Source organism: Balaenoptera physalus (assembly GCF_965194825.1).
Source record: "Balaenoptera physalus genome assembly, chromosome: 4".
Taxonomy (NCBI): domain Eukaryota; kingdom Metazoa; phylum Chordata; class Mammalia; order Artiodactyla; family Balaenopteridae; genus Balaenoptera; species Balaenoptera physalus.
Genome location: NC_138891.1, coordinates 143,902,416 through 143,927,337, shown reverse-complemented (window position 1 = coordinate 143,927,337; position 24,922 = coordinate 143,902,416). Strand labels below are relative to the sequence as shown.

The following is a 24,922-nucleotide window of genomic DNA, read 5'->3' as shown; positions in this document are numbered from 1 at the left end:
TTGTAGTTTCCCTACATCAGGCTAAGAAAGTCCCCCTCTATTACTGCTTCACTGACAGTTTTTAATCATAACTGGCTGTTGACTTCTCTCAAATGCTTTTTGGCATCACTTGATATGATCACGTTGTGGGTCTCATTGGTTGATCTCTGAATGGTGAACCAGTCTCATATTCCTGGGATAAGCTCCATTTGGTCACTAAATATTCTTCTCTCTACATGTTACTGGATTTTATTTGTTAATATTTTATGAATGATTTTTATGCCAAAGTTCATGAGGTATACTAGTCTTTAGTTATTTTTTTTTTTATATTGTCTTTGTCTGGCTTTAGTATCAGAGTGATGTTCAATTCATAAAATGAGTTCAGAAACATTCCCTCTTCTTCTATTTTCTGGAAGAGACTGTGTCGACTTACTGCTTTTCCTTCTTTTTGGTAGAATTCTCCAGTACAACTATCTGGGCCTGAAGATTGCTTTTTGTAAGGTTGACTAAAATGTAGATTTACATTCCAAAACTTTTTTTAAAAGATATTAGGAATAACATTGTAATCTGAGAAAACTTTCACCCCAGTAGTTATCACATCATGCCTCACTACTCTGCCTGGCTAATAGCTCACGTTCCATTTAACCAGATTTTCCATTCTCTTTACACCTCTGAACACCCACACGCTTCACATCTCTTTGCTACCTATAAATGGCCTGCTTGTCTGCGTCCATCGGGGTCTGGGACCCCACAGGGGGAGGGCTCACTCCTTCCACATCTGGTTCAGAGCAGGTGGGGTCTTGCTCCGTTTTTAACTCTGTTACTACTTGCATCTGTGAAAGGAGGAAGAGAACTTTTGTTACTAAAAAGAAAATAAGCTGCTACCAAGTACAGTAAGTCCCCTATGTACGAACCTTCAAGTTGTGAACTTTCAAAGATGCGAACGGATTATAAACCTATTACAGTACAGTACTATATAGCCAATTGTGTTAGTTGGATACCTAGGCTAACTTTGTTGGACTTATGAACAAATTGGACAAACTCGCTGTTGGAAAGGAACACGTTCGTATGCAGGGGACTTACTGTATTCTATTCTCAAACAGAAATGCAGTGGAATGGTAAACTGCAAGACAGTTATGTGACAGGCAATAATACGTAAAGAATACTACCAACAAACTCCTTTGAACTTAATGTGCTTCTAAATAGCTAAAACAAAGGTCAAATTTCCAAAACATTTAAAAATTGAGAGGACCGATATCTGTGAAATGCTTATGATTTTTCAAAACCGTAATAACTCTATATCCCTGAAGGGAACTGGTACACATGCAGTCTTTCTCGTTTGCCTCTCCTTGTTATCTGTCCTCACACTGAGTAACGTTGCAGGAAGAGAAGAATAAACAAATAATCCAAGCTCTCTTAACTTGTCACAGAAACAACTCAAACACAAGATGCTCCATATTTGTGACAGGGCTGAAATTCTCCCTTACCTATCCTTAAACTCAGGAATACACAAGCTATAAAAATGTTACGGGGACTTCCCTGGTGGCGCAGTGGTTAAGAATCTGCCTGCCAACGCAGGGGACACGGGTTCAAGCCCTGGTCCGGGAAGATCCCACATGCCGCGGAGCAACTAAGCCCGTGCACCACAACTACTGAGCCTGCGCTCTAGAGCCCACGAGCCACAACTACTGAGCCCACGTGCCACAACTACTGAAGCCCGCACACCCTAGAGCCCGCAAGCCACAACTACTGAAGCCTGCGCACTCTAGGGCCCGCGTGCTGCAACTACTGAAGCCTGCGCGCCTAGAGCCCGTGCTCCGCAACAAGAGAAGTCACCTTAATGAGATGCCCACACACCACAATGAAGACCCAAAGCAACCGAAAATAATAAATAAAATTTTTTTAAAAATGTTAAGGAAAGTCACTGCATCCAGAAAGCAAAGACCAGCTGTGTTTAAAGAAAGTGTTAAACGTAAGAGGAAGCCTTAAAGATATTACCACTGAAATTGCTTTAAACTGGCTATGTTGTTGGTAACTTAGGGGAAAAGTATTTAAATCCTTCAACATAAAGAATTCAGTTTACAAATAAAACAAAATCGCCACAGTAAACTTCTCGTTATCCCTGAGCAGATCACCGCCCTCCTCGGCTTCTTCAGGACTGGGGTATCTGGGATCCACCTGCCCCGCCCGCAAATGCCACCCCCCGCCCCTCAAGGAAGCAGCCTGTTGGGGAACCTGTGGTGGGGTGGGGGGTGGGGGAGCTCATCCACGGAGATGGGAGAGTCTGCATCCTGCCAGGAACCCAGCCTGGTGCTCGGGGCTGCAGCCGAGAGAGCAGCCCTGCAGGTCCGGGCTCGGGCCCTGTTCTCAACTTTCCAACAGGCCAGAGTGAGCAGGTTACTTCCATTCTGCTGCCTTTAGATGGAACAGTATACTTGGGAATTGCTTCTCTCTTAAAAAAATAAACAACCTGTGTACCACAACTACTGAGTGGGACTTCCCTGGTGTGCAGTGGTTAGGAATCCGCCTGCCAACGTAGGAGACACGGGTTCGAGTCCTGGTCCGGAAAGATCCCACATACCGCGGAGCAACTAAGCCTGTGCGCCACAACTACTGAGCCTGCGCTCTAGAGCCCGTGAGCCACAACTACTGAGCCCACGAGCCACAACTACTGAGCCCGCGTGCCACAACTACTGAAGCCCGCGCGCCTAGAGCCCACGTGCCGCAACTACTGAGCCCACGCATTGCAACTACTGAGGCCACGTGCTGCAACTACTGAAGCCTGTGCACCTAGAGCCCGTGCTCCGCAACAAGAGAAGCCACCGCAATGAGAAGCCCACGCACCGCAATGAAAAGTAGACCCTGCTCGCCCCACACCCAATGCAAAAAAAAAAAAAAAAAAAAACCAAAAGCGACTGACTAAAGCCCAATCAAACACAGTCCTTCTGGAGAGAAGTCTGACAGTATAAAAAAAAAAAAGCCTTAAAGGATTTATTTCAGGATTTAAAAAAAATGATCGTGAAAAAAGAGGAATCTAAATGTTCAAGCTCAGAGGACCGGCTAAGTAAATGCGGTCTGTCTGTACTGTAGAAGATCAAATGCTTACTGAAAGGAATGCTCACAAGCGGTTCTCCACGTCACGGGGAGTGCTGAGCCGTTACAAGCGAGGCCTTTCCCCCGCTGTGCCCAGCTCTGCCCTGGACTCCCTGCATCAGGGCAGGGACCAGCGGGAGGGAGACGGACACGTAACAGGCTGTGTCGGAAGGTGATCACTGCCACGGATGGAGAACAAAGATCAGAGGAAGGGACTGGGAAGCGGCTGGCAGGTGGGGAGCGGGCCGTGGGGGTAACCAGGGCCGGTGGGGGGGTCCTCGCAGAAAGCGGGGCGAAGCAAAGACCTGCAGGACAGAGCGGAGCAGAGCCAAGGGGCGAGCAGAGCCAGGGCCCCGGGGCAGGCAGAGGCGAGAGCCTGTGAGGTCGTAGGGCCCTCCAGGCAGGGAGTCCACGAGGAGCCACCGCAGGGCCCAGGGACAGCGGGGACATCGTTAGATGTGCATTTGAGAAACAAAATCTCTTGGAAATATCAGAGGACTTCCTGGTGAAGAGAGCAGCCTGAAATACAATTCCCTACCTCTAAGAAGCAAAAACACTTAAAACATTTTTTTAAATCAACAAAACCAAAATCACTGCAACAGGAAACATCCCAGGAATGGAACAAAACTGTCCATCAAGGAAAGACCCGACTTGGGAAGGGGACAGGGTCACAGCCCAGGTCCTACACACCCCCTGAGTCTCACCAAGTGGGGAGTGACAGGTAGGCGAGGCGCCCCAGGCTTGGGGCAGAGGGGGGTCCCTAAACCCTTGAGCAGGGAGCCGGGCGTCATGACCATCTCCTGCAGGGGCAGGAGACGTACAGACAGCACCGCAGCTGCACCCCACGTGCCATCGGACGGTCCCCTCTGCCACCCACATGCAGGGGAACGAAACCGCACAGCTCCCGCCCAGGCCAGCAAACTGGGCAACACGGGAGTCTATGATTATCACCACAGCCTTTAAGAGCAACGATACTTGCCAACACTGACGTTAGAAAGGTAAATTCCCAAGAAACTATGACTCAGGGGGGTCAAAATTACTGGCAATCTCGGTGTCATTTAGGAAATAACTTGAACAATTCTACAGCTAATCTTTCTGAGCACCAAGATATAATAAATGCACCAAACGCTCCACACTGAACCTGCACCCTCACGGAAACTAGCTTGTGAACACACGAGGCACTGTTCGTGTTTCAGTACTAGGTCGGCTGACTACTTAGGATGTGGAACAGCGCTCACTTGTTGCCCGTCTTGATAGCTGTCTATGGTCAACGCCTGTGTAGCCATCATGGTGAGCGAGTTCTTTATACAGCATCAAATCATCTTGAGTCAAAAGCAAACGGTGTCTGGGAAGACAAAAGCAGAGAAGCATCGGTTAATAACTCAGAGCATTTCTCGTCCCCTTATCCCACAGCACCCGTGTACCTTTTTGAACACACATCTTCACACGGAGAGTAATAAACCATCCTTCACACTACGGTATCAGCCAAATCCCACTCAGCATCCCCTGCCTGGCGACTGCGTGTTTGTACTTGCCCCGGGCCGGACGCGTTATCACGTCTTCAGGCATTTGGGTTTATTCCTTCACTCACCCAGCAAACACCTAGTAATGTCTACACGTGTGGGACACTGTCCTGGGCTCTGGGGCTTTCCCGGGGCCACAAATAAGAGGAAGGCCAGGCAGCACACGGAGGGGGTAGGGGCGCTCGGGCCGGGTGACACGACAGAGGGTGAGCGCGCAGCTGGCGGGTCACACGGCTGCGTGACGGGGCAGGTGCACTGACACTGAGCCCGGGGAGGCCGACCTCAGGCAGGAAGGACACAGGTGAGCTCAGGGAGGCTCTGCCGGGCATCGGCTCACATCTGCACGCGATGCAAAGGTGGGAACGCTGTCGTTCACCTGTCACCACGCACACAGGTAAATGAGACGAGAGAAACCAGCTGGGGATGCCGCCCGTGCCCCCTGCAGGCAGGAGGACAGCGGAGCCGTGTGCAGCGGGACGGCAGAGTTGGGGGGCAGTGGGGGACACGGGAGCAGGTCACACCCACTCATGGGCCACGTGAAGACTGTGCGCCTTCTTGCGGGGGTGGGGGGGACGGAAGCCCCAGGAAGGTCTGACCAGAAGGGCACTGAGGCTCCCGTCTCGGGACGGCCCCTCTGACGCTGGGCAGGGCGGGTGAGGGGCTGTAGGGCCGAGGAGGGCGGAGGCCGTGTGGATGGGGCCCGACGGGCGCACAGGGCGTGCCGACGGCCCGGGATTGGGGGCGGGGGGTGGTCCGGGGAGGGTCGGCAGTTCCCACCTGAGCCACCGGCAGAGCAGAGCCGCATGTCCCGAGGTGGAGCCGACGGTGGGCAGCGGCTTCTGCGGCCTGGGAGGAGAGAGCAAGAGATGGGACGCTGAAGGTTTCAGGCGCTTCTCAGTACCCACGAGGGAATTGTGAACGAGCGAGTCTGGGCCACCAGTACAAGCCCGGTAGTCGTCAGGGCGTGGCCAGCACGTGCAGACGTGTAAACGTGTCCGCCAAGATAGCCCAGGTCCTCCCCCAGGCCCTGCAAGTGGGGCCTCACTTAGAAACAGGGCCTTTACACGGGTAATCATGTTAGGGGTCTCGAGAGGCGTGTCCTGCCGAGAGGGGGCGGGGAGGCCCTGAGAGGCGCCGAGGGGGTGGCCACGTGAACCTGGGTGAATCCGAAGCAGACTGGAGTGGTGCCGAGACAGGCCGAGGACACCGAGCCAGCCGGTCCTGAGCCCAGCGCCGGGAGGAGCCCGAGCTGCTCGCCTACGGGCGTCCGCCTGACAGCGGCTTCCCAACAGCTGACCTGAACAAAATGCACAGCGGAGGCCCCGGAAGGGCCTAGACCGAGAAGGCAGAGCCGCAGCCAAGTGGGTCTCGGCTGGGGGCCAATTCTCCACGGCTACTTTCCAGCCTCCGCCGGGCCGCCCCACGAGACGACACCGCGGCCGAGCCCGCAGCTGCCGGATCTAGGCAGTGGCGGATCACTCTTCCAACTCTGGGGGCTTTCCAAATGCCCATAATAAATATTGGGGACAAGTCAGCGTTTCATTTTTAAAACATATAGATGTGTAGTCCTTCTCTCTACCAACCTGGTTAAAACTTCAGTATCTGACATAACTTGGTACAACTGTTCTAAAGGAAAAATTTTGAAATTTGCGTCAAAAGCTTTGAAAATATATGCTCTCTCTACAATGGAACACCACGCAAGGAAGTGGAAAAAAAAAAAAAAGGCAACTCCATATGACTAACATTTTGTTGAGTAAAAAGATGGGGACAGAGTGCCAAGGTCCCACTGCCGCAGGACACCGAAGGCACCCGGAAGAAGCTGCCAGCAGATGGCGCTGTCCGCGTGAAAGGGTGGCCCAGGCCCGCCGGCAGCCATCTATCTGCAAAGTCCTCAGGTGCTCAATTCCAGGCTGCAGCAAAATGATCCTCCGTGCTGGGGCAGAAACACTGCCTGGCACCTGCAAGCGGGCAGGCAAACAGCCCCCAGCAGAATTCACAGGGTCATCCCACAGAGCCGCTTTGGGCTTGGGGGGAAGCGTGTGCCCTGGTCCAGGCCTCTGGCAACCTCAGCTACTCGGCTGTAGGTCCTCCCATCCCTGGCCAAGGCAGGCCCAAGACAGAATCTGGGTGACTAAGGGAAACCTACCATTAACTGGGAAATAAAGCATCCAACCCAAGGGTGAAAGGTCAGCAGGCTCATCTTCGTTTAGCAAAAACTCTTCTTTTAGGCATTATATGAAAACCAAGGTTAACCTGAGATTTCTGAACAATCAATTAATCCCTAATTCTCTCCCCCATTACATAGAAAAGTAAGCTTCTATTATATTCAAACTCAACAACAGTGTTTCACTTCTTTTTTTAAAGGTTATACTCCATTTACAATTATTAAAAAATATTGGCTATATTCCCTGTGCTGTAAAATATATCCTTGTATCTTGTTTATTTTATACCTAGTAGTTTCTCATAATCGCCTACCCCTACCTGCCCTTTCCCTCTCCCCACTGGTAACCACTAGTTTGTTCTCTATGTTTCTGAGTCTGTTTCTGTTTTGTTATAGTCACTAGTTTATTTCTTAGATTCCACATATAAGGGAAGCATACAGTATTTGCCTTTCTCTGACTTACTTCACTTACGTAACACCCCCCAAGTCCCTCCATGTTGCTGCAAATGGCAGGATCTCACTCTTTTTTATGGCTGAGTCGTACTCCATTGTGTAAATATATACCACATCTTTATCCATTCACGTGCTGATGCACGCCTCGGTTGCTTCCATTTCTTCGCTACTGGAAACAGTGCTGCTGTGGACATTCGAATCAGTGTTTTCATTTCCTCCGGATACACGCCCAGGAGAGGGATTGCAGGATCATATGGTAGCTCTATATTTAGTTTTTGGAGGACCCTCCATGCTGTTCTCCATGGTGGCTGCACCACTTCACATCCCCACCAACAGTGCACACGGGTTCCCTTTCCTCCATCTGTCCTCACTTCTTAACGTCATGCGAGGCTCTGAAATCCAAGTAAAAGAACTGCCAACCCAACAGACTTACAATACCATGGTGTTTAAGGGTGAGAAACGGTTTTTGTCCATTTTATTTCTACAAGTTTCATCCAGTTAAAAAAGAACACATTTATGGAAACTGTCACTTTGGTACCCTTTCAAGAGTTCCAGCCAGACTAACACAAATGAAGAAAACACAACTTTCCAATCTTCATGTACAGAAACGTTAAAACTAAAAGTAATTAAAGAAATACAAAATTTAAAACTATACATCCTTTCTCAGCTAGCAATTATTAACTTTAAAACAACAGTGCGCCACTTTGCTAGCAAACATGAAGCGAAACCCGGCACCCTGAAGGAATCCTAGGTTGCACAAACCGTGTAACTGGTTTGGAAGGCGATTTGACCGTATGTACAGTTACCCATAAAAAAAAGTTACACTCTTCTCAAACTCAGCTAAGAAGACAGCGTTAGTGTTGCGACCTGAAAGGCAGACAAAAAAATGCAATGTGAGCCCAATCTAACAGGCGGGCATTTTAATATTTCTAAGCACTCTAGTCCAGGACAGCTGACAAATCAGGGAAGACCCAGAGGTAGACAGACTGGCTGAGTCCCACCAGGTGGAGAAGGCCTTCCTGCTCAGAGCAGATGGCGAGTCCGGGAAGGTCCAGGTTGGCTCAGTCCGCAGAGACAGGAAGAGGAGGTGCAGCATGCGGGTCAGACAGCGGAGGGGGCCCCAGGTCAGCAGCACCCCAGCTCCCCTCATCCCAGCCCACGCGGTCCCCCAGATGAGAAGCCCCACTCGCCTGAGATGACTTCCTTACTGCCTTAGTGGTGTCTCTAAGCCCTGTGGGAGATTTAGATTTTAATATTTTTGTGTTTAGCTTCAGAATAATCTATATATTTGACATTTAAGTTGTTTGCAGTACGCAAGAAAATTTGGCAAATTAATCTTAGGTTTTAGCCTTGATTCCAATTTAAAAGTATAACTGAGTTACTGATTTTACACATTTCTTTTTTAGTGAAAAAGCACAAGAAATTTACTAAGATTGTAAACATTTCTTCATTTATGCAAGTTTACTGACTGCCAGGGACTATTCTAGGTCCTGAGGGTACAGCAGTGAACAAAACCAAGTTCCTCATCCCATGAACGTCACTTCCTGGTAGAAGGTTTGGAAAGTTTGAGAACTTGAGATTCACTACATGTGTAATTTTAAGTTACTAGATCTACTGAGAAGGTTTTATTTATTTGGTCACATATTTAAGGTGCTTAAAACGAAAAGTGTATCTACTAAACTTAAAACTAGGGTTCAAAATGCATAAGGAGATTTAAGTTGTATATGGGACTGATCATTAAAAATGGTACATGGAGTCTGATCATCTTGAGTTGATCAAAGGCTGTCTTATGGGTGAAAGATCAAAATTTACTAAACTTATAAAGAGAAAAATGAAATCTACAAATTCTAACATAAAAGCATAGAGAAAAAAACAGGCCTGTAGCTTTGTAGCCTTAATAAAGGTTGATTTTAAAATAACCTCAAATAATCTCTTCTCAAAAGAGAAGAGCTCAAAAGCCTCATTTCAAAGGGCATTAAAAACTCATGGCAAGCGGAGCAACTGAGCCCGTGCGCCACAACTGCTGAGCCTGTGCTCTACAGCCCGCGAGCCACAACTATGGAATCCCGTGAGCCACAACTACTGAATCCCGTGCGCCTAGAGCCTGTGCTCCTCAACAAGAGAAGCCACCGCGATGAGAAGCCCGCACGCCGCAACTAGAGAAAGCCCGCACGCAGCAACGAAGACCCAACACAGCCAAAAATAAAATAAGTAAATTTTTAAAAAAAGAATGAAGTCATTTGTTAAAAAAAAAAAAAAATCTCATGGCAAGAAAGTCAGAGGCAAATAATGTTTCTTATCCACATTGATAGAAAAGAGAAACAGAACCTACACGTCATCCATAGGGGAATGGTGAAATCCATTACGGTTCCGACCATCAATCACGAACATGAAGGTTAAGTCCAAGGAAAAAGGCTCATGGGTGCTGTCAAGTGGAAAAGCAGGGCACACAATCTGCTGTGCACGTAACTGTGCCTTTCAATCCACAAATGTTTACTGAAAGTCTTCTCTGGGCCAAGCTCTGTTCTAAATGCTGGGGATGGAGCAGCAAACCAAACACAGTCCCTGCTGTCAAGAAACAACTTTATAACAATGTTGAAAAAGTATTTGGGTATTAATGTGGGGAGAAGAGACAGCTCTCTAGGACCAAGAGCGTGGGGTCCTCTCCTACACCCTTTATTAAGTTTGATGGTCCAGGGACTTCCCTGGTGGCGCAGTGGTTAAGAATCCGCCTGCCAATGCAGGGGACACGGGTTCGAGCCCTGGTCCGGAAAGATCCCACATGCTGCGGAGCAACTAAGCCCGTGCACCACAACTACTGAAGCCCGCGCGCCTAGAGCCCTCGAGCCACAACTACTGAAGCCCGCGTGCCACAACTACTGAAGCCCGTGTGCCTAGAGCCCGTGCTCCGCAACAAGAGAAGCCACCACAATGAGAAGCCCACGCACTGCAACGAAGAGCAGCCCCCACTCGCCGCAACTAGAGAAAGCCTGCGCGCAGCAACGAAGACCCAACGCAGCCAAAAATAAAAAATAAATAAATAAATTTATTTAAAAAAAAAAAGTTGATGGTCCCCCCTGTGGAGGTCTTCTGTAGTCCTGATTAATTAATCCTGAAACACTTCATGGTTTTTCTTGCTACTGTCAAAAGTATCTCATTGTCACTGTACTTTCTGGTGGACTGCTGGGTAAGAACGCCCCCAGTCTGCGCAGGCTAACCTTGTACCCGCCAACATTTCTAACAGCTTATGGAGAGTCTACTGGTTTTTCTCAGCACGCGCAGATGCAATCCCAATCAAGATTCCTGCTGTTTTTGAAAAACTCAAAAGATTTCAAAATATCCTACAAGGCCACAAGGAACAACTAAGAAGTGGGTAACGGCACAAGAACAGGTAAACAGGCCAATGGAACAGCAGAAATGAGACACTGGACTCATCAGGGCTGGAAGGAAAAGCACCACATATGCAAAAAGCTTTGGAATTCTGATGCTTTTACAAACACCTCTCTGAACTCAATCAGTTGCTGCAAAGTGCTGGTGAACCCGGGGCTTTGGTGCTGCTCCCCACACGCTGCATGTGGTCAACCACGCGCTCCCGCTTAGCCACGGCCATGCGGACTCCCGGTGACCTGGGCGGGCAAAGCGGAAGCTCCCGCAGGAGCCGAGCTCCGCACCACGGTCCTGCTTACGCGGCCCACGCTAACGCAGAGACGCACAGAGAACCGGTCCAGGAGGCTCCATCTTCATTCTGCACCGCCAGCGTCACGGCGGGGCTTAGTGAGGGCAGGAAGGAAAACGAGGGAGGAGGTATCTTCCCGGGGTCTATATACGTCCAGACCCAAGTGAGGCACTTTTAGAGCACATCCCCAAACTCTGACACTCCTCCCGGGATGGGGGTCTTTGTCCCCGCCTCTCCAACGTGGCCTACACTCAGTGACTTGCTGGGGACCAGGAGAGCGCATCGGAGCAACGCTGTGTGACTCCAGGGCTGTGTTCACTGGGACACTCACTTCTGGAGCCCCGAGAAGTAAGAAGTCTGACTAAACAGAGCGCCCCCTGCGCTCACTGTGAGGAAGCCCAGGCCACAGCGGGAGTCCACTCAGAGGGGCTCTGGTCAACAGCCCAGCTCACGTCCCAGCGAACAGGCAGCACCAACTTCCAGATTTGAGAAAACCCCTCCAAAAGACTCCAGCCCTCAGCCACCAAGCCATCCCCGGCTCGCCGTCCTCCTGGCTGAGGGCCCCACCTTGCGGGGCAGAGATGGGCCGTTTCCACCGCACCCTTTCCAGATCCCTGGCGTACAGGCCCGTGAGCAGAATGAGGTGGTCCTCCTTCCGTGCCCTCGCCGGTAGGGACCGGACACTCGGCAACCTCTGGAGCCCCGTGCTCCTACTGCTGACGAGGAGACAGGTACCAAGAGGTTGAGCGCCTCTGAGAGGCCTATCTGTCTGGCTCCCAGGCCCCGCCATTCCCTCTATGTGCTATTTCAGAGAACACAATAGAACTCTGTTTGTAAAAATTAATAAACAGAAACCTTAATTAAACAGAGCTGGGAGGCCAGTAGGGGCACTCCCACGCCCCGACGGTAGGGCCGCCCGACAGAAAGTGGACAGTCTTCTTCCCGCCTGGCAAGGCCTCAGCCAAGGAGACACTGTCCCAGCCCAGCCCAGCAGTGAAAAGCCGCCGGATGGACCCCATTCCTCTAGCAGGCTCTCGACTCCAGAGTCGAGAGCTCTTTAAAAGAGCTCTCCTCTCCTGGCCACGCAGGGACTTGCACGGGCTCCCCGTGGTTGCAGACCCCAGATTGCAATTCTTCGTTGGTCCCGAATAAACCCAATTTTGCTGGAGAAATAACCAGCAGTCTGTCTGTTTTATGGCAACCGTTTCTAAGATAACTGCAGAACTCACAAGGAAATCAGGCAAATGTTTGACAATCTGACAACTTTGATGCCTACAAATGTTAATTACATCAATTCAATCTATGAATTATAGTGTCATTCAAAACGGGAAACACTAAGAGAATGGATGAAGAAGGTGAACCATCAGGTAGGTACACACCACAAATGACCTTCAGTCATGTAACATTCAACGCTGCACACATGGGTAACTCTGCTTTGCAAACATTAACGAGTCTAAAGAAAATGACGGCCTGGTGCTAAGTGCACGAGTGGCATCTCCCAGTAACAGCCAAGGTTTGCAAGTCAGACATCTCCAAAATATCGTAACAATTACTGAAAAGGAAAGGAACTCCTCCTTCCTGCCCGATCAACATGTATGAGAAATACATGATGCAGCCACCGTATGTTGCCAGCACATGGTAACGATACTACCCGTGAGCATGTAAGAGTTGAAATGCTGGGCGATGAAGACCCCGATACAACCGTAAAGTTTATTTTCCAGAATTTCACTTTGGAGAAGAGCCATCTGGTGTTGATTAAACAACTAAGCTTACAGAAACAATCACCAACCATCACACCTCCATGCCCTGAGCTCCCAGTAATGCCTCCGGACCTCTCTCCCATGGCCACTCTTCCCAACCCCACCCGACCCCCAAGTCCGTTCTCCACACTGCAGCCCCAGTGATGGGATTTCTTAAGGCTTGCTGCTTTCCCTCTGGTATCAATTTTCAGAGTAACGTGCTGATTCCCTAGCGTTCCTGAATAGTGACCAGTGAGGCTGTGATTCACAGGTTTAAACATGTAAAAAAATAAGTACAGCTTTTTTATATATGTATATATTTTCTGATGTTCCAAATTATCCCATCTTTTTCCAATGTAAGCCCCTTCAGTTACCTCCTACAGCTTTTAACACACTCTAGTAATTCTTGATAGCTTTCTTGCTTTCAGGTAAAGCGAGATACTCCAGGCTCATATTGTTTATTTTCTGTGCCAAACCCAGACTTTGCCACTGATCCAAGGGGCTTTGATTCCAATGGGAAATGATACGTAGAAACCACAATCTAGGCGCTGTGTGCTCATTGCTACTGGTTGGTCACTGTTTCTAGCCTTTCCAATGGACAGGGATAAGAAAGGTTTTCTCATAAAAATTTTTTAAAAACAAATTAACACTGATACCTCCAATTCAAATCTGGGATTACAGGGTATTTACTTTACTTCAAATTAATATTTGTATATCTCTTTTCTTACCCTGAAAATAATTTCCAAATGACAGTAACATGACATTTATCATTTTATATATGTGTGTATGTGTGTATATATATATATATATATATATATATATATATAGTTTCAAAAATAACATGAATATTACTACTAACAATACAAGTACTAAAAATTGTTTAAGATTTCTTTGTAGTTCCTTTGTCTTTAGGATTTATCCCACTAGGATAGATGTACAATCCAATTTGTTTTGAAGTCACTGGAAATAATAATTCTCCGTGTACTTAAGCCACCAATTCAATTCCTAGTTAGGTTCTTGTTTTTTTTTTTTTTTTTTGGCTGTGCTGGGTCTTTGTTGCTGCGTGTGGGCTTTCTCTAGTTGCGGCGAGCTGGGGCTACTCTTTGTTCGTTGTGGCTCGCGTGCTTCTCATTGTGGTGGTTTCCCTTGCTGCAGAGCACGGGGTCTAGGTGCACAAGTTTCAGTAGTTGTGGTGCACGGGCTTAGTTGCTCCGGGACATGTGGGATCTTCCCAGACCAGAGATCGAACCCGAGTCCCCTGCATTGGCAGGCAGATTCTTAACCACTGGACCACCAGGGAAGTCCTCTTTTCTTTTTTTTTTTAAAGTATACTTTCCATGTTATTGTGTTTTCAGAGAAGAGTATTTCTTCAGTCTTTAAGGACTTAGCTCCTTACTTGGGCTTTGGTGGAGGCCATGGGGCAGCACCCGCAGGTCTAAGTCAGGGTGGGAGTGTTCCATCCTTCCGGCTTCCCGAGAACCATTCTCGACTACCATGCTGTGCTCACACAGTAACGTACTTTCACGTATAGCTTGGGAAGCACACAGGTGTCGAAAACACTTGCTTCGGAAAAGTCCCTGATGGCTTCGGCCTCTACTATGTTCCAAATGATGAACTTCTTAATGGGCTTATTCTTGGGCATGCACTGGGCACAGCTGGTGCAGCCAAAGGCTGCACGTGGCCTCGGCCCCTTTTGGCATGACCATTTTTCCTTCTTTTCTTGGCCATCTTGGAAGCAAGGAGGCAAGGGAGCCCTAGTTAGGTTCTTTTGACTCATTTTGCTTTAATTTTTAGGTAGTCCTCCCCGCTCCTTTTGATTTACTTTCACTATAGAAGACACATTTAGAAACCTAATCTATAACCCTGTCCCCTCCCTCTCCAATAAGGAACCCCATTTTAACTAGCCTGGGGTTTAAGCTTTTTTATCATAAGCAAATATTTAGACACCTCTCTCAGATCAAAGTGCGTGCTCTTCTCAGCTCTGAGCCTTCCTTTTCGCACTTACCATATCCTAAAGATGCTTCACAGCAGGTTGTCGTCACCTTCACTCCTGTTTACAGCTGCAGAGTGAGTGCTACAGGTGCAGCAGACTCAGTGCAGTTATTTTCCAGCCCCTCTGTGGACATGGGTGTTTCCAAGTCTTCAAAGGGATCTTCTGGAAACCCAAATCTGATCAAGACACACCCACTTAAAACCCTTCAGAGGATTCCTACTGCCTACAAGATACAGATCATAACTTTTAACGCAGCATGACTGGGTCCTTACTGTGCCCCTCCCTCCCCTGCCCCCATCACCCCACTCCCCACACGCACCGCAAGCATACCAGGCCCTTCCAGGTTCTTCAGAGCCCTGGGCTTCCCCCAACCCACAAAGCCTCTGAGCACAGTTCCCACCCCCCTCTGGACTGGCCACCCTAATCCTCCTCCCCTCGCCCACTCCTGCTCCCCTGGACCATTCACATCAGTCACCCCCATCTTAGAAGAGCTGCCCCTGACCTCTGACCCACGTCTCAGAGCAAAACATGCCTCCCTTTTACAGTCCTTCCTACAGCTGTAATCTTACATTATTCAGATGGGTCTTGGATTAACTTGTGCCTTTACTACTTCCTGGCAGGAAGGAGCCGTGTCTGTTTTTGTTCACCATTATACTCCCCACCACCATCGCAATGTCTGGTACACAGCAGGTGCACAGTAATTTTGTTAGTGAATGGTTGTTACATTTAACACAGTAAGTATCTGTTCCATGAAAGTCTGATCTAACTCACGCCAGTGCCTTTCTAAAATGATAAATCTTTGGACTTCCCTGGTGGCACAGTGGTTAAGAATCCGCCTGCCAACGCAAGGGACACGGGTTCAAGCCCTGGTCCGGGAAGATCCCACATGCCGTGGAGCAACTAAGCCCGTGCGCCACAACTACTGAGCCTGCGCTCTAGAGTCCACGAGCCACAACTACTGAGTCTGCATGTCACAACTACTGAAGCCCACACCTCTAGAGCCCGTGCTCCGCAACAAGAGAAGCCATCGCAATGAGAAGCCCATGCACCACAACAAAGAGTAGCCCCCACTTGCCGCAACTAGAGAAAGCCTGTGCGCAACGAAGACCCAACACAGCCGTAAATAAATAAATAAATAATTTTAAAACAGAATTACTAAAAAAAAAATAAAAAATAAAAAAAGATAAATCTTGACTACCTTCTCCATTTCATCTAAAGTTGCTGGTCTGTACAAGTTTTCTTCCTCCAAGTTCAATTCTATTTTATTTATTTATTTAGTTGCACCGGGTCTTCGTTGTGGCAGGCAGGCTCCTTAGCTGCGGCATGCAAACTCTCAGTAGTGGCATGCATGTGGGATCCAGTCCCCTAACCAGGGATTGAACCTGGGCCCCCTGCATTGGGAGCTCAGAGTCTTATCCACTGCATCACCATGGAAGTCCCTCCAAGGTCAATTCTGATCATTTATATCTTCTTCATAAACCATCCACAGCTTTTCAAATTTACTGCCATCAAATTGTACATGGATGTTCTTACTTGTAAAATTTTCGTATCTGTAGTCATATCCCTTTTTATTTATTTATTTTTTAATTTATTAATTAATTTATTTTTGGCTGCGTTGGGTCTTCATTGCTGCGTGCGGGCCTTCTCTAGTTGCTGCGAGCAGGAGCTACTCTTCGTTGCGGTGCACGGGCTTCTCATTGCGGAGCACAGGCTCTAGGCGCGCGGGCTCAGTAGTTGTGGTGCACGGGCTTAGTTGCTCCACGGCATGTGGGATCTTCCCGGACCAGGGCTTGAACCCGTGTCCCCTGCATTGGCAGGCGGATTCTTAACCACTGCGCCACCAGGCAAGTCTCCATCTTCTTTTTCCTCTAAAATGTACTATGTATGGCTCTAGTGCTGTACAAAAACAGGCCACAGTGGGACATGGCCCATAGGCCTGTAGTTTGCCAATCCCAGGCCTAAAGTTTAGCTGTCCCAAGAGACATGTTATACTTGACAAATATAACCCCAGCTACAGTGCACTCTCTAACTCAGTTTTGGTGATGTCAAGTCTCTTGCACTTTTCATTTAATCTACACACATGCTGGTGCGTCCAAGCAGCCCCCTCCCTCCCAGGCTGCCAGGCCCACCCAGCTAGGCTCCAGTTTCCCAGCAGGGCACCTCCCCAGCTGCTCTCAGAAGCTGCTCTAAGAGTTCCACCAATTCCACTAACCGAGAAACGCAGGAAATTCTGGGGTAATTTCAGTCTTAGTGGCTGTGAGAGCCGGTTACGAAGCCAGAAAAGGGCTGAGAGACAATATAAACTATATCTCTAGATTTTGGGGGGCAGTTACTTATCTTTCCCAAAACATTTAATTGATGATCCTTTTCTAAACCAAACCTGTGTATTAATAAAGCTAAGAAAGCTGTCAAGGAAGCCAAGACTCTCAAAATTCTATATTCAAAAAAAAACAGATCCTGGGCTTCCCTGGTGGCGCAGTGGTTGAGAATCTGCCTGTGAATGCAGGGGACACGGGTTCGAGCCCTGGTCTGAGAGGATCCCACATGCCGCGGAGCAGCTAAGCCCGTGAGCCACAGTTACTGAGCCTGCGCGTCTGGAGCCTGTGCTCCGCAACAAGAGAGGCCGCGATAGTGAGAGGCCCGCGCACCGCGATGAAGTGTGGCCCCCGCTTGCCGCAACTAGAGAAAGCCCTCGCACAGAAACGAAGACACAACACAGCCAAAATTAAATAAATAAATTAAATAAATTTAAAAAAACAGACCCATTCCAAGACACCTTGCAGGACACCAGCTGTGCGTCACTACAGTGCAATCAACTTTCATTCTGTGTGTGGGAGGGTTGAGGTGACTGCCACTCGAGAACACCAGCCAAATGTCCCCTGCCTTCTATCCTGGCTCCATGTCCCATCCCAGGGAGGTGTTCAGTCAAGAACTCATTCTGAGGAAAACGTTTATCAAGAGATCACTTTATTTTTCAAGCAAGGTTTTGGGAGGTACCACTTGAAGTTTAATATTCAAATAAAATCAGATGTTAAATCCTGTTAAAATCTATCTCCCCAAAATATTTCCAAGCCAACCACCTATGTCCACAAGAGACACAGCAAAATTCTAACAACAAAGGTGTTTAATGGTTTCAGAATCTATTTCAGTAAATTCTGAGCTGAACGGCCTTTCACGGCTGCTAGAATTTAAATTCACACCACATCTTTGCTTTTAGGACCATATCACTGGCATCATTAAAAACTGATATTTAACACTTTCATGATATACTTGCTATTAACGGTCAATGAATACGTTGTAGGAAAAACAGGAACCCCAACCCTTCAAGGCCAGGGCTCTCTCATGGGACAATCTTTCTCCCTAGGGCGCTGTCTGAGCTCAGGGACAGAGCACCATGGACGCAGGCCTGGCAGCACCATCCCTATCCTGATCGGGCTGGCGCTCAGCTTGGCAGCCCAGAGGATGATCAAATAAACCCGGGAAACAACAAGACCTAAATGCTTGAAAGGCTTCACAACATCGGGCACAGCCAGAAAATAGAGATTGTAGGCAAATATTTAAAATGAGAAATGTGTCGATTATGTAAATACATGAAAACATACGTAATAACACTGACTAAAAACACAACTCAAAGGAGCTGAAACGATCAATCTGTAAAAATTTATGCCTATCCCATTAAACTCGGGTTCCACCCAAGGCATTTTGGGAAATGCTGTTCTAGGTCAGTACTTCTCGACCAGGGGGGATTTCTGTCCCCCAGGGAACACTTGGCGATATCCGAAGACATTTTTGGTCGTCACAACTGGGGGTGGGGGTCCCTCTGGTGTCTGCTAAAACCCCACAATGCACAGGACACGAAGTACCCAGCCCCAAATGTCAGCGGGGCCTCAGCTTTGAACGCCTGCTGTAGAGGAGCACAGGGGTGTTTCACGTAGGCTGCAATAAATTGTGCTGAAATAAATATTTGTTTTATAGGGTTCTGTTTTTAAAAACTATTTATTTATTTATTTTTGGCTGTGTTGGGTCTTCGTTGCTGCGCGCGGGCTTTCTCCAGTTGCAGCGAGCAGGGGCTACTCTTCGTTGTGGTGCGCGGGCTTCTCATTTCTCATTGTAGTGGCTTCTCTTGTTGCGGAGCACGGGCTCTAGGTGCACGGGCTTTTACTAGTTGTGGCACGTAGGCTCAGTAGTTGTGGCTTGCGGGCTCCAGAGCGCAGGCTCAGTAGTTGTGGCGCACGGGCTTAGTTGCTCCGCGGCATGTGGGATCTTCCCGACCAGGGCTCGAACCCGTGTCCCCTGCATTGGCAGGCGGATTCTTAACCACTGTGCCCCCAGGGAAGCCCACGTATGTGTTTTGAAAAAAACTGTACACAAACACATGACTGAACTTAGAGTATCACAAAGTTAAATTCTTGATTTTTTTTTAATGCAAAAAAAATACAAACTTTGGTAAAATGTCTCAGACAACGTGTGACATATAGTGAGGGCTTACCAAACTCTCGTGAAGGCGTTATCTCTGCAAGTCCGATCAGACTGTTCAGGAAGCTGCGATCACAATTCCTACCATCCACAGTCCCTTCCGAGTGACCCCACCCACCACTGCAGACCCTGCTGAAAGGAGCCCACCGCTCCCTGGGGAGAGCTCAGGGACCAGGAGCCCCTAGCGCCCAGGTCGGCACCTGGGGGACACGGTGGAAGGTGAGAGAGCTGTCACCCTGTCTCCAGGATGTGCGCTGGGAAACAGGAAGAGGATGAGGTGGGCAGAGCTGGGAAACGGAGAACATGCAGCAGACAGTGTGCAGAAGCAGCCAACGGTTAAGAGCACTTCCACTTCAGCGGAAGTAAACGGGGAAGGTCAAGACCAGGGTGGCAGCCGGATCCCGCCAGGGCCCAAGCCACAGTTCCATCAGTCCCGAGGCCCAGCACTACCTTGGTCCCTGGACCCCGCTAGATTCCTTTTTTCCTTATTCCTGTGTGACCCTAAACCCCTGGACTTGAAGTCAGCCCGCTCCCTGCCGTCCTGGGGCCTGACTACAACAGCCAGGCATCCATCAAAGACAGACGCAAACAATAAAGGCATTTCCCACCACGTGCCCTGCAGCCTGTCCCCAACAAGGCTCTGCTAGGCCAGAGGTTACACCAAAGGACACACACCATTTGGGTGGCAGGGTCGCCCTGAACAGAAATAATCCCCCAGACAGGAGCGCATCACCGCATACTTAGCAGCTCACCCTGAGGGGAGGGATGACAAGGCCTGCTGCTGGACCCGTCAGGACGCGCACACGCCAACACTGAAGGGAAGACCCAAGGCAAAGGGCATCTGAAAGGTTCACTAACTCCCGGCCCTCAATCCTGCAACCTGACTGATCAGTACTTTTTCAAGATTCTGACAAAGCTGTAGGACCCTTTCCCCAAGGAATCCTACATGGAATGAAGCAGCTGCTCTGTCCCCTCCCCAGGTCCCCCAGACACATCCTCAGGGCCACAGTGCTTCTGCATCAGGAGCCTGAAACCACCTTGTCAGACAGCAGGTCTGCTGGGTCAGTACCAGGCCCTCTGTGAAACTCCCAGAAACAGTGACTAGACCAGTGGGGCTGACACACCGACACCAGGCACGGCTGCCGGCCGAGGGCACCCGGCAGCTAGGCACCCTATCCACTCGCTGGAGGGCAGACAACACGGCCGGAGGGGCCTCATTTGATGGCCTCTGCAGCCAGGCCTTTCTAACCAAAAACCATGCCTCCCAGCCCTTGAATGTTTATTCTAACAATTTCCAAACTGAACCTTTTCTACACTATATTTCTCTTTCCACGTCTTCCTAAACAGATTGTACAAGACAGAACAGTAACCCATCACAGTTGTGAGTCATTACAACCGGTGTCAGGCAGTAACCCCACGTGGCCTCACCCCACTATGACCCCATACTGTGAAGCTTTGGGTTCCCTCGGCTGCACTGTTTGTACTTCCTCATCACCCTTGCCATCAGTATAAGCATTTGAGGAAGGAAAAAGGAGGCACATACATATTCCTCCTAAGGGATGGGCTGAGAGCAAACAGCCTTCCAGTGCAGAGGTTCTTAACTTGGTCTCTGTGAACCTGAACGAGAAAAAAAATCACATCTTTATTTGCAATAACATCTGGCTGCAATTTAACACTCATTCAATTCCACCGGTAGACATGAAATTCTGAAGAGCACCTGTGACTTCTTCGCCGACAGAAACCACAGGTATTTTCACAAAGCATTAGCATCATATACTCAAAAAGAAATTATTAGAGCCAGTGTTCAATCTGTTACTAAGTGAGCTAATAAAAAGCATGTAAAGAAATTTATCACCAGTTTGGTTCAATATTTTGATAACTGTATTTCAGTGTAATAGGTTCTCTTCTTGATCCTCTCTTATTTTTTCTAAACCGTTTGTAGGAGGAGGAGAGGAGGAGTCTGGAGGCCAGCAGAGCGCAGGGAAATGTCCCCTGGGGCGCATGATTTGCATCAGTCCAGAAGTTTCAAGGTTTTCTTCGAAACAGTTTCAGTTAGTTTGAAACAAGAGCGAAAGTTACAACCAGAATGTTACCTTTCACTAATCCTAAGTGACACTTTCCTAAAGTTACAACACACTGATACAGAAATGTAAATGTAGTACACTAGAGGACAGCTGTTTACACCCAGTTCCATTAGTGCTGACACTTAAATCCTCAGCATAGAACGTTAATCTTCCGAGTCATACTTGACCTACCATATTTCAATTCCCACTTGTAAATCTCTGAAGCAGGAAGGGTCCTTCCACTGCTGCCTTCCGAAAGCCCTGTGTCAGTCAATATCACACAACCCTGCACTGCTGATTCAACCAAATACTGTAACTAAACGATCTACATACCATTCTCCACGCTCGGTAAATTAAGAAAAAAAATGATGCAAGGCAGATTTGAGTCAGTGAGCCATCTTCCAAATGCATGTACAACTAGATTTGAGAGTATCACCAATAACCGTACTGGCAAAATTTTTACATTTCACTTCGATTCTTCCATACAATATTCAGAATACATTATATAAAATTGTGTATTATATAAATACATAAATCCCTTTTCAGTATGTCAGGAAAAATCATACAAGTATACCCAACGAAAGCTGAGGGTTTCATTTACTATAAAGTAGAAAGCACTCCCTTCCTAAGGAAACACCAGTAGTTTCTATTAAAAACTAAGTCTTGGAATCAAAATTAATTTCAACCCCCTTACGAATGGCAAATCTATCCTGGATGGTTGCACGTGTGCGATCAAATTTACCAAATGCATATTCGCGCATGTATAGGTATCCCCCCCCCCCCCGCAAGGATCTGCCTTCTGCCCTTACCCGCCCCCCCCCGTCCGCCCCATCCCCGCCCGGGGCTCCGACCCCAGCAGCACGCACTGAGACGCATTCTAGGAGTCAAACTTCACGAAGGAGAACCTGGCTGGCCGAGGCTCGGAACCGCTAACAAAACAGCGTTTCAACAGCCCCGACGATGATATAAAGCAGACTAACGCTCCCTGCCTTTTCTGAAGTGACTCACGATCTCTTTCTAAAGGAATGTGGAATTCCAGCGAGCGGCCGGACCGTGCCCGACGCGCCCAGGCCTCTACTTCACATCGGCCGTTTATTACTCGCGACGCATTTGTCACTCATTCCAGACACCGAGCACCCGGCTCCCTCCCAGCCTCGGACTCGGAGGCGGCCACCGCAGGGCCTCCGGGACCCCCGGAGCACCGCCGCCGCCGCCCCCGCGACGCCGGCCCCGCCCCCGCGCGCGCCCGCTCCCGGCCCCGCCCCCGCGCGCCTCCTCAGCCTGGGCCCCGCCCCCGCCGCGCGCCCCCGCGCCCCCTGCCCCGCCCGCGCAGGGGTGCGCGCCGCGCTCCGAGAGGGACGGTTAGGAGCGCGCGCCTCACCACTGGCCCCGCGCGGCGGCCGCGGCGGCGGCGGCGGCGGAGCCTTCCAGAAATTTCCGCGTCCCTAAGCCCACACCGAAAAACAAGCGGGGCGCGCCCCCGCGCCGGCCCGGCGGACAGCGCCCCTCCCCGCGGCCGCGGCTCCCCTCCCCCACCCGCGCCCCCTCCCCGCCCCCTGCCCCGGGCGGCGGGTCTGGCGCGGCCCTCCCGGGCGGCGGCAACCCGCGGAGACCCGGGCGGCGGCGGCGGGGCGGCGGCCGCGGCGCCTGCAGGCCGGCGTGATTGATAGTGACGGGGCGGCGGAGCGGCGGCGGCGGCAGAGCGGTTGAGTGACAGCTTACCTGGGTGCCAATCTTCATCACACTGACAAGCGGCTGCAGCAATCGGGACCCGCAGTGCCGCGCCCGCGTCCAACCGTCACGCCGACGCTGGGCCACGCGACACAGCCTCGCTCAATGGGAGGAGGGCGACGCCGACGCGCGCCGCATCAATATTCACAGAGGGGGCGGGGCCTTCCGGGCCCGGGCCCCGCCCCGTCCCGGCGCCGCGGCGGCCGGGGGCGGGGCCTGCGCGCCGGGGGCGGAGAGTGAGCCGGGGGCTGGCGGCGGTCGACCCCACCCCCGCCTCGCTCCCCAGTCGGGCCCCGCCCACGACCGCCGCGCCGCGGCGCGAGGAGAGGCCCACCCCGCTGGCCGCGAGCCCAGCCTCACTACTACGCAGATGGGGGCGTGGCCTGCGCGCGCCACGCCCCCTCCGCTCACTCCTCAGCGGCCGGGGGAGGTGTGTGGTGGGGCTCGGCTGGGCGAGACCATCCACGAGGATCCGGCGGGGAGGGCGGGCTGTACCATCCGCGGGAGGAGCTTCGGGTCCTCTTCGCGCGCCCGGGCGCCGCGGGGCCCGGCCATCTCCGGGCTGCCCTCGGAGGCCGGGCCGCGCGGGCGTTTGGCGCCCAGCCCTCTACTCTGCGCGGCGCCCTCTTTGTGTACAGGCCCGCGGCAGCCCCCGCTTTCTTCCCCGCGGATGCGCACGTGCGTCCCGAGCGCGGCGGCTGTGCCCAGAGACTCGCCTGACCCCGGGCGGCCTTAGCCCTGGTCCGGGCTCCAGCCACCGCAACACGCTCGCCTCTGGTCTCGCGCTCTGCCCTCAGGCACCTGTCCCCCGCTGATCCACGCAAGGCCCCGTCTGCAGGTGAAGTGGCCTCCCTTAGAGCGACCCGAAAAGTGTGGTCCGTATTTCAAGGTGGACTTTAAAAGGCGGTGCTGCCTTGCGCCCGCGGGCCCCGCCGGTGGCCGTGCGCTCCTAGACGTTAAGGGAAGGGCAGGCCTTCCCTAGTGCAGAGGCACGGGGCTTGGCCGACTGTCCATTTTTGCAGAAACCTTCCTCCTGTGTGCGATCGCTGTCTGGAGAAGGGCTCCCGCGCTGCTCCGGGAAGAAGCCGACCCAGGACGGGAACACGTGGCTGGAAGGTGCCTGGGGTGGGTTCAGTTGTGAACAGCTCGTCAGGACATCCCTCCTCTAAGTCTTCAGGGTTCCACCAACACCAGGAAGCCACAGACAGTCTGTGTGGCCCTGCAGAACGGCTCTGTTTTCCAGAGAGTAGGTTGTAGCAGCGCCTGGGCTCGGGGGAGGCCAGTGAGCCACTGACCAGTGGAAAGTTGGAGGGAGGGGACCCCAAAATCTCAGTGATGCAGACCGGCTACCTATATGTGCAGGGCCCAGTGCAAAATGGAAATGCAAGTCCCTTGTTCAAAAGTTATTAAGAATTTTTTTTTTTTATTAAGAATTTTAAGGCAGGGACAGCAGAGCATTATACGAAGCTCGGGCCCAACCGTCTGCCCTGGTCACAGGCGCGGTGCAGCAGCCCTGGCCTCGCTGGCCTCATCCTAGTGCTGGCCCAGGGCTGAAGCTTTCACCTGGTTCCCATCAAGTGTGTGAGGCAGCAGGGGTCTCGGACCAGGAAGACCTGGGGGTGTGCAGCCCCCTGATAGCCAGGTACAAGTCACCAGGCAGATGAGGCCCAGGCCCTGCACCCCAGTCTGGCCTCTGCGCCTGGTCTCCTCTACCCGTGCCCCCCATGATCCGCCCGCCCTTCCTTTCCTTCTCTCTACAGGGCCATCTCCAGAAAAGAGGAAGAGCTGCAAGTGCCGTCAGTGATCCCCTCCAGGTTTGCGGCTCTAAGGCTCACACATTCGGGGGCCCTCTTTAGGAAAAATAATTCAAAATGAGGTAAAAGTGGGGTCACAGAGGGCAAGGCTTCCTTTGCTTCCATTTGCCTCCCTCCACAGCCTGCCCCCTAGTATTGGCACCAGGGCCGTTTACTAGCAGAAAAGGAACGTTTGTGCACAAGCAGCTCTTCTGATTACTTTCCTTCCAATTTCTTTTTTA

General features: G+C 50.7%; 1 protein-coding gene across 8 annotated transcripts in view; it reads right to left on the bottom strand.

The window, feature by feature from the left end:
* PKNOX1 (PBX/knotted 1 homeobox 1) overlaps positions 1-23,647 on the bottom strand; it is a 49,097-nt gene extending 25,450 nt beyond the window's left edge. The window contains exons 1-4 of one of the 8 annotated variants that reach the window (XM_082459841.1): positions 22,879-23,647; positions 5,373-5,441; positions 4,311-4,417; positions 685-812 (exon numbers count right to left, since the gene is read on the bottom strand). In XM_082459841.1, coding sequence (XP_082315967.1) covers positions 685-812; positions 4,311-4,361 — 179 coding nt within the window. In that variant the 5' untranslated portion in view covers positions 4,362-4,417; positions 5,373-5,441; positions 22,879-23,647. Of the gene's footprint in view, positions 1-684; positions 813-3,085; positions 3,252-4,310; positions 4,418-5,372; positions 5,442-6,338; positions 6,705-7,228; positions 8,425-14,629; positions 14,886-19,106; positions 21,921-22,878 lie in introns of those variants that run through there. The other 7 variants (XM_082459842.1, XM_082459840.1, XM_082459839.1 and 4 more) reach the window with 7 other exon arrangements.
* Positions 23,648-24,922: the final 1,275 nt, after the last annotated feature.